Raw genomic sequence first — 12,685 nt, forward strand, 5'->3', positions numbered from 1 at the left:
TGTCATTTCTCAGGTAATTAACCGTATTGGACTTTGGATAACCTGTTTAGCAAGAGGATCCATGCTACAGGTGTTGAAACATTATATACAGTGTATATGTAACAAACCAGAGTCCCTAGAGCTACATAAATATCCTAGAGAGAACTTTATTTCCAATCACTTCCACCTTGAACAATGATTCCTCCTTGCACACATCCCATCAGTGATGAGCTAATGCTCTAAATATGTGCTGTTGTACCCGTTAATGTTTACTTGCATCTGCTTTTCACTAGTTTCAGAATTGGGCTCATGCAGTTGTATTTTTTGAACATGTCCTCAGTTCACAGTTAATGTTCTGTCTGATCCGGTCATTCTTGGGGTAGCACTGATCTTCAACTGAATATTTTAAGTAGAGCCTCATTTTGTTTCAGACTCGTCCGGTTTATTAGCCTGAGTGCCATAGAACTTGCGAAGGCTCGAGTCTAGCAGAAAGTCCACAGATCTAGGGGGAGAATTGCAGACAAATATTACATTTTTATTTAAGCATACATATATTGTGTGAAATAGTAACACAAGTGGATGGGTGTTCTGTTCTGGGTGGTGATCTTCGCTTTCTACCACAACAAAGCCGTACTGGGGCCAGGTCCTGGTACCTGCTCCTTTTTTAGCTATTGAAAGCATGTTACTGCAGCAGAGAGGTGATAACGCCAGCTCCTGGTTTCACTCCTGCTATGGTGAGTGTGAACTTGGTCCAATGTATGTGCTGATCTCTAGTGCCGAAAAACTGTAGCTGCTTCTCTGTGGAACGTGTCCAAATGTAGTAGCATCACTCGTACCAGTATGGGGGACTAAGGCAAAGTTTGTCACCTACTTTATTGGTGCTAAAAAGTAGGTTAGGGCACTAAATTACTGTACTAGTTTCAATCCTCAAAGCATGCTTCATGGGAGTCTAAGGGGGAATTCAATTACTGGTGATGTCACCAATGTGTGTGCACCACAATTATGGTAGAAATCTTCACTCATTTTTCCTCATCTCTATCAAATTTCTGCCACAAAGTGAATCTAATGTCCTTGAGACACTCTGCGGCTAACTGAATTTCCTCCCCTAATGCTGGTTTTATATGTAGTCTTAAAGTGTCTCTTTACTAAATGTCTGAGTAAGTAAATGAGGTTGGGTTATGTCTATCTTCATGCTGGATTTAACTAAATTTGTTGCTATATAGTTCTTGGATGAACATAAGAAAGATGTACCTAAAAGTTTAATTGAGAACTAATCCAAGGAAAACACTGAAGTTGAGGGGTGTGTATAAAATATATACATTTTAGTTAAGAAATGTGTTTAGCATTTGAGCAGATGTTTTTTTTTTTTAAATCTAATACTTCAATTTTAAAGAATTTTATTCAGAGTTTTTGCCCATATTGATATCATGAAAAATATTGAAGGCCAGAGAATTGTCATCCTCTGCAATTATTTACTGATGTTCCAACTGGACAGTTTCTGGTCTGAAGAAGAAACACTGAGAGGTAGTGAAATGTGTATTTAATAATTCAGGATAATGAAATCTAAAAGGGCTAAAACTAAGCAATTACACAGAAAAAGATCTATAAATAAGGAATAGGAGCAAAAAAAAAGCACCAAGGGGTCCATTTGCTGGAATGTAATATATGGTATTTTTACTTGCGGGCAGAATCGTAGTTATTTTTGGATCTTGCGATACTCTTATAACAAATGATTTAGACACATAGATTTTGTTTAAATAAAAACACACATTACACTAGAATGTTGTTACTAATTGTCATTATCTATAGTTGTTATACATCATCTTGAACATTTTAATCATGGACAAATGGTCTCAATATTTTTTTCTTTTTGAGAACGAACAGATCTATACAATTTACAGCTCTAAATAATAGATTGTCATGAGTAGTCTGTGGGGTTTTTAGGATGGTTTCTTTAATACTATGTACATATGAAACGGCATTATAAATCAGACAGTGTTCAGGTATGAAACTAGTAAAGGAAGTGGCTGAGCTAACCAAGCTTTTCTTGTATTGGAACATAATTTCACAGTACTATCTTGTGCTGGCATGAGAACAGCTGCTCTTTGTGATCATTTGTGTTGGGTACGTTTCTCCAAGTACCACAACCCCAACAACCAGGATACCTACAAAGAAACACTGATTAGAAAAACTACATTAATCTAAAACAGACTTACCTAAAATGCAACGTTGTACATTTCCGCTGGCTGGATGATGCTGACCGCAAGTAATTTCGAACACAGACCTCTGAACACTTAACCTGCAGGGTCCCGACTTTGCCCCTTTAAAGGAACAGTTATCTAGGTCACACTGTTCAGTGATGCAGAACTGCTGTAGAGGTCTGTGTCTGGCATTACCTGCAGTCAGCAATCAAAAATGTGCAGCGCCGCTTTGTAAGTAAGTCTGTTTAGATTAATGTATTTATTTTTTTTCCTAATTGGTGTTTCCTGTAGGTATCCTGCTTGGTAATAGTTCTTTCGATTACCACCAGATCATTTGGCTCTTGATAGCAAGCAATACATCCCAAAAAGTGAACAGTTCTCCAAGCTACTGCTTTCTTCAGAGGATCCATCTTTGTTATATACACCACATGGTGGTAGGGCAGTATGCTGTCTCATGAGTAAGTTTCCCTCCCCTTCAGGTTTATGGGCCAGGCAGTGATAATGTTATGGGCCTTCTAGAATCAAGCCTCTTTGGAGGGTGGCAATATAGTCCTCCATGCACTTTCAGCAGCCTATACCAACAATAAGAAGAAGAAGCTATGGGCATCTGCTCTATATTGGTATTTTTCTGTTGTGCTACTCTAGAACATTAATTACATAATGCTGAGTTCCTGCATGTAACACAAACATATGTCTAACCTAGTGGCAGGGCTTCTACCGTAAGAGCTAGAAGACACAACCTGAAAACTGTAGCTAAGATCCTGTTTCATATATAAAATAAAAATAACACCAACCTGTCTATGGGCTTTATAATGACCGGAATAGCAGCGAGTCCAATTGCAGTAGTAGTCCACTTGCGTACCGGAAGAGGCCAGCGAGTAATACGCCCCATCATGTAAAGCGAACCAGCACACAGTCTGTTTATGGTAAATCCGGGAATAGCCACAGAGGCAAGAGCTTGCCAGACAAAAGTATCTACTACGGCCACTGTGATATCTGCTCTCCGACCAGGACCATCTCTGTTTGCCTAAAAAATAGTCGTGCACAGGTTTTTTCACATTCCAACAAATGCAAAACCAGGACAATGTGTGGCAGCATTTGATCTACTTTAAATGACAAAGAGGACCTCTGAGTGTTTGGTGGCATTTTACTACTTAGGAGCAGAATCAATTTTCCGCAAGGTGTCTTGGGAATAGATAATTTTATAACTCGGACATAAACATACCTCTGCTGCCTTCTGTCCTTTATCTGCAGCGTCTGCAGTTACATAGGCCGTAGAGACTCCATAGGTGGCCCAAACAACAACTTTAGGCACCAAGGCACGAAATGACTCCCCAACTTCATTGGCGTAGCCTGATGTATAAAATAAAAAAAATATATATATCTTCCAACACAATGCACAAAATAATCATGCAGACCATGAGCTAATGTCTTAATTATTTTTACTACGCCTCTTGTACTAAATAGAGAAGAGATGTTGGTTAGAGACTCTCCTCAGAATGTTGCAATGTCTCTCTGCTTATTGTAGGCTATTTAAACTGTGGTTTTGTTTTTTAAAAAATGCATACAAACTCCCAACTCTCTGGGGAATAGAAACCGGACCACAGTGCAGCGCCCTTATTCTACCTACCGTAGTGTGTGACTTCATTAGAGTACAAGAATGAGTGATTATGGCCATGACATGAGACTCTTAAACATGTTTCAACTACGAACCAAAGTCTGAAAATCTTTGGGAAGCATGAATTAACATAGCCAATCGTAAGGTGTGTTTACACATCAGACCAGTGACCTCTGTTGTTGCACCTGCTGTAAAAGCTCATTAATATTACTTGAGAAATGTATTTTCTACAGCAATAACCATTTCCAGTGTTTTTAACAAGTACTATGGCACAAGGCACTTTACAGCAGCCATAACTCTGCCTGTAAATACTGTTAGGGCAGCCAAACACTAAATTAATTGAAAGGAAATACAAGTGAAGTATATTTAAAAAAAAAATATATATATATATATATATGACTGACAAGAAATCAGGTACTTTTTATAATTTAATATTAAAATATTAATTACTGGTATCTCACAAAAGTTTTGCAATGGGAGCCTATCTTGTGGGTCATAATCCATCTGTAGTGACGCCGGACTTAATCCATTTAAATGTGATGTGGAAGGTACAACACGCAGCACTATGTAAAAATATGCTACATATTGCTCTCCAAAGATGTAGGGAAGATCTACAGAATGCTCCAGCAGATCCCACTTTCAAAGACACCATCCCTTCCCCAAGAGCGCGGGAAAAGACGGGTTAAAGACCCTTACCCCTATTGGAAGCATTAGTGTGGAGGGTCCCTTTTAAAGTTTGTGTACATGGTGTAAATGCTTCTGTGCGTGAGCAAAACTGATTTATTCATTTATTTTACATTTAGTGAGAAATGAACATGGAGCACATGTAAATTTGCACCAGTGCATTGATCAAAGTCCATGTATGCTTATGGAAGGTGTGGCTAGTGTATGTATTTTAACAAAGTGTCATTTCTGAAATTAGATTATGCATCTGGTCAAAGTGTAATGGAACAAAAAAAAGTTATTATTTACAGGGGTTATACAAAAATACCTCAATCTGATTAAATATGAAAATCTAGGCTTTTCTTACACCAGAATTTGAGATCTTTTACAGTAATTAGAAGTCACTTTCAGCAGATAAATCCATTTAAAGACTCACATTCGATAGCTAGCTATATACTCCCTGCACACACATAAAAGGTTTTACAAACTTTCTATGTCGCAGCAGAACTTGCAGATATTTAAAAAAAAATAAAAAAAAATGCAACTTTGCATTATACTCTTAATCTACACTCAGCCACTCAGAAAAACTTTGCACTGACCAGTATAGTGGAGTACGCTTGTGCGCACCAAAACTCATGTCCGATACATTACTTTCATCTTACCAGCAGAATTCATACAATGTCAGCACTGTGCATTTATAAAAACAGTCCTAGAATCCATCTGCTATGTACTTTACTGTTAGCTTGAAGGTCACAAGTTACAGTACATCGTCCTGTTCTCTTAGGACTCCTAGTAAAGGTGACCTCAGTCCTAGTATATGTCAGCCGTGACCAGCACTCACTCACCCAGGTAGCGGACCCACGTGTCTCTGTACAGGTCTGGCTGGGAGGCTGCGCTGGACTGGGGGTGATGAGCCATGACTGCTGGTTGAACGGAGTTCGTGACTTACTGATTACTATGTGCAGCCGCAGCCAGGAACAGGACACTACAGTCAGGGATAGTGACACAAGATCATATAGAGGTAGCAGCACTAGCTCCACACAAACAAACACTCTGGGTTGCTGGGTAATAAATGATGTAAAGAGTAGAAGTGTACGCAGGGGTTTAGAGCTCTGTTAGACCAGGTAATACCCGGGGAGCCATCTCATGCACATGCTGAGATACAACAATACTAACATATCAAGGGTGCAGTTACATAACACCCCTGGTAGTATTCGTAGCACACCAGCGGCGATGTGATGGTACTGTTAGTAGCTGAGTCCTGGGTGACAGTATTACACTACTGTTATCAGTGCGCCGTCCGTGTCTGCGTTACATCTCCTGATTAGTTTTTGTTAGACGTTCCCAACAGTGCGCTGTCCAATTTCACCCAATGAATAGCCACGGACAGAGTCATGTGACTCGCCGAGCCTGAGGCGCCTGATTTGAAAGACCGACATAATTGATGAGGCTGAAGTTAGAGTCTTATTCACTTGTTATTCATGCCTCAGCTTCTTATTCACTTGTTAATGATGCTCCAGCTTCTTATTCACTTGTTATTCATGCCTCAGCTTCTTATTCACTTGTTAATGATGCTCCAGCTTCTTATTTACTTGTTATTCATGCTCCAACTTCTTATTCATGCTCCAGCTTCTTATTCACTTGTTATCCATGCTCCAGCTTCTTATTCACTTGTTATCCATGCTCCAGCTTCTTATTCACTTGTTATCCATGCTCCAGCTTCTTATTCATGCTCCAGCTTCTTATTCACTTGTTATTCATGCTCCAGCTTCTTATTTACTTGTTATTCATGCTCCAGCTTCTTATTCACTTGTTATTCATGCTCCAGCTTCTTATTCACTTGTTATTCATGCTCCAGCTTCTTATTCACTTCTTATTCATGCTCCAGCTTCTTATTCACTTGTTATTCATGCTCCAACTTCTTATTCACTTCTTATTCATGCTCTAACTTCTTATGCATGCTCCAACTTCTTATTCATGCTCCAACTTCTTATTCATGCTCCAACTTCTTATTCATGCTCCAACTTCTTATTCATGCTCCAGCTTCTTATTCATGCTCCAGCTTCTTATTCATGCTCCAGCTTCTTATTCACTTGTTATTCATGCTCCAGCTTCTTATTCACTTCTTATTCATGCTCCAGCTTCTTATTCAGAAAAACTTATTGTTAAAGGATTAAGGGGCACATTTATCAACCACCGCATAAAATGAAAAATAGTTTTCAATCCTTATCGCATCGCTAAGGATTAAACTATTTCTCATAATTATGAAAAAAAAGTAACACAGGAGCAGTGGTTCCGAAAAACTGCTGTTCCTGTGAAGTGGAAAACATACCACTGCCTCTTTAGTATGAGATCCACAGGGGTCCTCTTCTCACTCCAGTGCGCATACGCCGACTGAAATCCTCGGGCATGCGCACAAACATCTCTGCACTATACAGTTGCAGAGAGCGGTGAGTGACAGGGAGGGATCATGTGATCCTTCCACACATGCGCTGTCCAGCTCTGAAACTTTTCAATTATGATAATGTACGCCAGCTTCACACTGTTTTGGACATGCAATCAGGTGGCAAAAATGTCATGCTCAAAACAGTGTTGGGCCAGGCAAAAGACAGGTGGTTTATATGTAACTGACCACCCTGTGTTGATTCCCACTGTCAAATTGGTGGCCCAACAGCATTTAACCCTTGCAAAACTGCAGCTACTTATTCAGTATTATAAAATATGGTGACTTTGGCACCTGATTTCATGCCCAAAACCTTGTTGGGTCAGGCTAAATACTATTGCAGTTTGTATAAGGGACCCCCTTTAGTTTTAATCTGATGTGAAATCAGTGATCCAACTTGATTTAATCCTTTAAAAATAAGCTTTTCTGAATAAGAAGCTGGAGGATGAATAAGACGTTAATAAGAAGCTGGCCGAATAAGAAGCTAACTTCAGCCTCGTCATAATTGAAGGGTAGACGCTAAATTCCTTTTAGTTAAAATACCTTCAGACATCATTATAACACTACCAGGTCATGTGACGGCAGCAGTTTAGGTCGGGCTGGTGCAAATTTTCCTTTTACCGTGTAGCTGGAACTAATGGGGGAGAATCAGGTAAAAAGAAGGTAATATGGGGCTCACTGGTGAAAAGGGGGCATGTGCGGAATGATGAAATATAGAAAGCCCCAGCTTTAAATCAATAGAACCCACATTTAATAATTAGGCCACACTCCCTGTAACCAGCCCCAATGTTAAATGAATAGTATTCACATTTAATTGTATAGACCTATTTCCCCCCCAGCATTAAAATAAATAGTATTTCCACTTAATAAATGAAACTTTCCCTCCCTCCAAGCAGCCCCATAAATAAGTTAATACCATTTACATTTAATACATATACCGATTTCCCATTGTAAAGAGAGGGCTGCTAGTGCACATGAAGTATGGTGCAAGTGTGTCTAGTGCGCATGCTGCTCCGGCACGTGCATGGACACTGACACACAGCGCATGTGCCAATGCCAGCGCATGCGCTGCCAGTGGGGATTTGCGGCCAAGTTTGATGTCATCATCACCCCTGGCCCACACAAACAGCATCCGTGTGTGGTGAATGTGGTGATAATATTTATTTATCATATATGTATTAGGGATCTCCCTGCACTACAGAAAATCCACTATACTACAGATAGGTAATTGAAGTATCATATTTATCTATCTATATATAAATAAATGTATATAACTACTGCCCCAACTACTTATAATACTCATTTAACTATCTATCTGATCTTACTATTACTCTAACTATTGCTTGCTCTACATTATCTGGAACAGTTAAATCAATATTATAAATACCAAACCTTATTAAAGATATGTGTAAATAAATAGTGCAGGATTGGGCAAATTGCATAGGGATTAGGCGGTGAACATAGGGTTGATTTTATAATGATATTGGTATACTACGCTATTATTTTGAACAATATTGTAATATATGTATGAACTATAAGTGCAATGTTTTCTGTGTTAACAGTAAAATACTTTAATTTGAATACATATATATGTTGTGAGTATTGGCTAATTCTAACGGATATATATTGTGAAGTAATTCTGAAAGGCTTTAGTGTTATTTAGCATGGTGAAAGGACTGAACAAGGCAGCAATATTTAAGGAAAAGTGTATAAAAGTGCAAGTGAACGAGTGTATGTAAGAACAGAATAAGAAGATACCGTGCGCAATTAAGGCATAACGCAAGATCACTTACACCCATTTCCCAAGTTAAATAATTTGTATTCACATTTAATAAATAACTCTTCTTCTCTGCAAACCCAGCCCCACATCCAGTTAATAGCCACGAAACCACCCCAGCATTAAATTAAAGGTTCCATTTCCCCACCTTAAATTAATAGCCCCCACTATTAAATTAAGTAGCCTCACCATCACCCCACAAATAAATTAATAGCACCCACCATCACATAATTAGATTCCACCCTCACCTCCCCTTCCTTCATACTTCCATTTTTTCCATCTGCACTGTGCTGGAGGGGCAGTCTTCTGTCTGCTTCTCTTGCAACTTGCACACATGTGACAGGGCGACTGTCATATGAAGTGAGTCCCATGTTAAGAGGATACGGGCACACAAAGGGGAAGGGAGGGAGGGATCATACTATCTGCGGCCACGTGAAGTATGATGGCTGTTTCTGGAGGAGAGGTTAGCCACCAGGAACCCTAAAGTGCCGTGGTAAGGTAAGCAGGGGTACAACTGCCTGTTCCGCATGTCTCCCTACTGATCATGGACACAAAGTTGGTCTGCTTTACAGACTTTTTGTGAATGAGAAACAGTTTGTGGCCAAGATCATCAGCGCCCCCCCCCTTTTTCCTCAGTCAATCTGGGCCCCTGCCTGTTGTTCCCCCTACTTTGCACACCACCTCGCCCTCCCAACTCTCTACCACTACATCATCCTCTCCCTCACCTCCCTTCCCTGACCCTGTTTATCCCTAACATCCTACTTACTCTTCCCCCCTGTCCCTGTGCTTCGCTTTTCAATCCTCAACTCCCCTTTTCTGTCTTCCCCTCGACACTCCTTTACCTCACTTGAAGCACTTCTCTCCCCAATAACTTCCCTTGGCTGCCCCAGGCAGTCCCCCTCTATAACATCACCCTCACCCCTGCTCTTAACTCTGCTGCCTTTGCCACGCCAGTCAACCTCTCGCACCCCAGACCTCAACTTTGACACTCCAAACGGACCTGGTTCCTACAAAAATGCTCTCACACTGCTTCAAGTTCATTCTCTCCTCCTTCAACTCTGCCTTCTCTCTTGCCAAACAATCCTTCAAGTTTCTAGAAGGATTTCTAGAAACTTGAAGGATCGACTTCCTTCAAGTTGGAAGACTGGGAGGATCTCCTCCCTGTCTTCCAACCTCCGCCTTCATCACTTTCAAATCCCTCAACACCACTGGCCTCTTTTTTTTTTTTTTCACCTCCAAAACTGATACCATCAGACATGAAATCTCCTGCCAAGAACCCTGCTCCCACCTCCTCCATTCATGTGCTTCTTTCACACAGCCACGGGCAATGATGTCCACTCTCTTCTTCTATTCTCTCCCCCTCAACCTAGCCCCTTGATTCCATCCCCCCTCACCCACTCTGCTCCATCTCCCCTGACACCTGCCTCCACCTCACCCTCCTTTTCTACCTATCCCTCTTCACTGGCATCATCCCCTCTTCATACAGACAAGCCCTAGTGTCTCCTATTCACAAAAAAACAGCACTCTTGACCCTGCCTTTATTTCTAATGCCATATTTCTCTCCTCCCCTTATCTTCCAAAAGCCTTGAGCGGTTTGTCTACAACAGCCTCACTAGCTACCTCTACAATTGCTCCCCCCTCAACCCTCTCCAAACTGGCTTCCAACCCCTCCATTCTACAGAAACCCCCCTTGCCAAAGTGCCCAATGATCAACCATGTCCAAGGGCCACTTTTCTCTGCTTATCCTCCTGGACCTCTCTGCTGACTTTGAGACTGTAGACCCATCCTCTCCTACTGCACTCCATTCATTTAATTGGCCTTTATGACTGTCCTCTCTTGGTTTACTCCCTACCTCTCCAACCGATCTTCTCTGGTACCCCCTTCACCTTTCACTTATGGCTCCATCCTTTGCCCCCTGCTCTTCTCTCTGTACCCTCCTACCCTTTGGCTTTTGTCAGCTCTTTGTGTCCAGTATCACCTCTACACTGATGACACCCAAAACCTACCTCTTTTCCACATATCTCCTCTCTCTCATTTTCTTCTGGATGTTTCTCAAACTCAACATAGTCTTCTCAACTCATCATCTTCCTTCCCTCCAGGATCTCCCTCTCATTAACACCTGTCCCCCCCCCATATCCAATCCCTCGCTCAATCCTGCTGATTCCATCTTCGGAATATTGCCAGGATCAGACTCTTTCTCTCCCTCAATGCCACCAAAACTCTCATTCACTCTCTAGTGATGTCTTGCCTCCATTATTGTAACCATTATTGCAACCTTCTCCTGTCCAGCCTCCCCCTCACCAGCCTCTCTCCTCTTCAATCTACCCTCAACGCTATGGCAAAATTGATGTTTCTCTCTCGCCACTCCACTTCTGTCTATCCTCTCTGCCAAACCATACACTGGCTCACGTTCCCCTATAGAATCCGATTCAAATTGCTCACCCTCACCCACTCCTCCCATCCCTACATCTCCAACCTCATCACCCTACATATTCCCAATCTTAACATTCAATGACTGTCGCCACCTCTCCCCTCCCCTCTGGTAACCTCATCCCAGTCCCTCCTCCAAGACTTCTCCCTTCCCCCTCCCCAGCTCTAGAATACTCCCCCCCCGTACGCTCAGACTCTTACCCTGTTATATTGTTGTTCCTTTTTTACTGTAAGGCACTGAGGAACCATTATGGCGCCATATAAATTATAATAATATTTGTACACTTAAGATAGGCAATGACAAGTAGAGGAAAACATTTTTTTTGCCTCAGTGCATTGTAAAGAATAGAACAACCAATGTTCGGCCTGGGTATTTCAACACCTACATGGTTAATAACAAGTACAGAAACAGTGGGTTTTGGAATTATTACAATATAGACTTAAATAAAAAAAGGTGGGATGTGAAGACATGGCAATTTTTGCAGCAAATCTATTGTAAAAAAAAAAGACAAATCAAGCAATACTGCAATATACCAAGGAGCTGATGAATAGTGGGACTTACACCAATTTGTGTATCGTATCTTGTAAATCAAAGCGTATCTGACACTTGTTACCGCCTGGGGGGACAAGCACAGGACGGTGCATTCTAACGTTGGGCGAGTACGGTAAAGACGTATTCACGCAAATGCGGCTCATGCAGACCTGCAGAAACACACGTATATGCCTGTTAGGAGGCGTATCTTTTGCAAGTATTGGGGACAGGTTTGTAAGTATTTTACAGATATTCTTTTTCCATGCATTTTTTTTTTTTCCAAGAGTAATTTACTCCCAATTTGCAACCAACTCTGCCAGGTGCAAATACTCTTTGATGATAATGTATTGTGAACCAGGCACATATGCTACTGATGTGGAGGCATCTTGAGATGAGTACAGGTCTGCATACAAGCGCTATTTTTCCATGCTTTTTTTTTTTTTTTAAACAGTAATTTACAATTCGCAAACCAAGTGTGAAGATGAGAATAGCTAGAGGCCAGGCACATCATAATCACTTTACTTTGGCAAATCTAGACCGATTTGTTCTTTACTATGTTGTCGTCTGCAATACCAGCACCGATTATTTGCTATATCATGCCAGACAGTTCAGGGTTACTCACTATACAACTGTTGGTAATCATGACGTTTAGCGTAGTAAATTCTGCATCAATGGTATCATGCAGATTAAAACTTTGTGAATAAACCACATTCTGGACTATTTACTTCAATAATGCTACCTGTGCTGAGCAACTGCCATTGCACCTCCCCTTTCCTCTTCTCCCCTATGCCGCACTGTAGGGTAATTTTTTCCTCCTATGCCACCCTATATTGTTTCCTCAATTTTATTGTAGTCCTCCAAGAACCAAACTTAACTGCATCATATATATGTATATATATATATATATATATATATATATATATATATATAAATGGAAATTCACTATTTCAACCCAATGACTCTAACCATATATTTTTATTTTGTCTTTGTATTATTAATATTCCTAACATCCGTATTCAGCAATTGTTTATCTATTTGCCTT

At 40.7% G+C, this 12,685-nt stretch overlaps 1 protein-coding gene across 1 annotated transcript; it reads right to left on the reverse strand.

Moving 5' to 3' along the window:
* Positions 1-126: 126 nt before the first annotated feature.
* Positions 127-5,776, reverse strand: MTFP1 (mitochondrial fission process 1). Its single transcript, XM_075213110.1, has 4 exons — positions 5,307-5,776; positions 3,406-3,533; positions 2,975-3,207; positions 127-481 (listed from the first exon to the last, which is right to left on the reverse strand). The coding sequence occupies exons 1-4, from the start codon at positions 5,377-5,379 to the stop codon at positions 397-399; spliced, it is 519 nt and encodes a 172-aa protein (XP_075069211.1). The 5' UTR covers positions 5,380-5,776; the 3' UTR covers positions 127-396.
* Positions 5,777-12,685: the final 6,909 nt, after the last annotated feature.

Source organism: Mixophyes fleayi, chromosome 1, assembly GCF_038048845.1.
Source record: "Mixophyes fleayi isolate aMixFle1 chromosome 1, aMixFle1.hap1, whole genome shotgun sequence".
Classification (NCBI taxonomy): Eukaryota; Metazoa; Chordata; class Amphibia; order Anura; family Limnodynastidae; genus Mixophyes; species Mixophyes fleayi.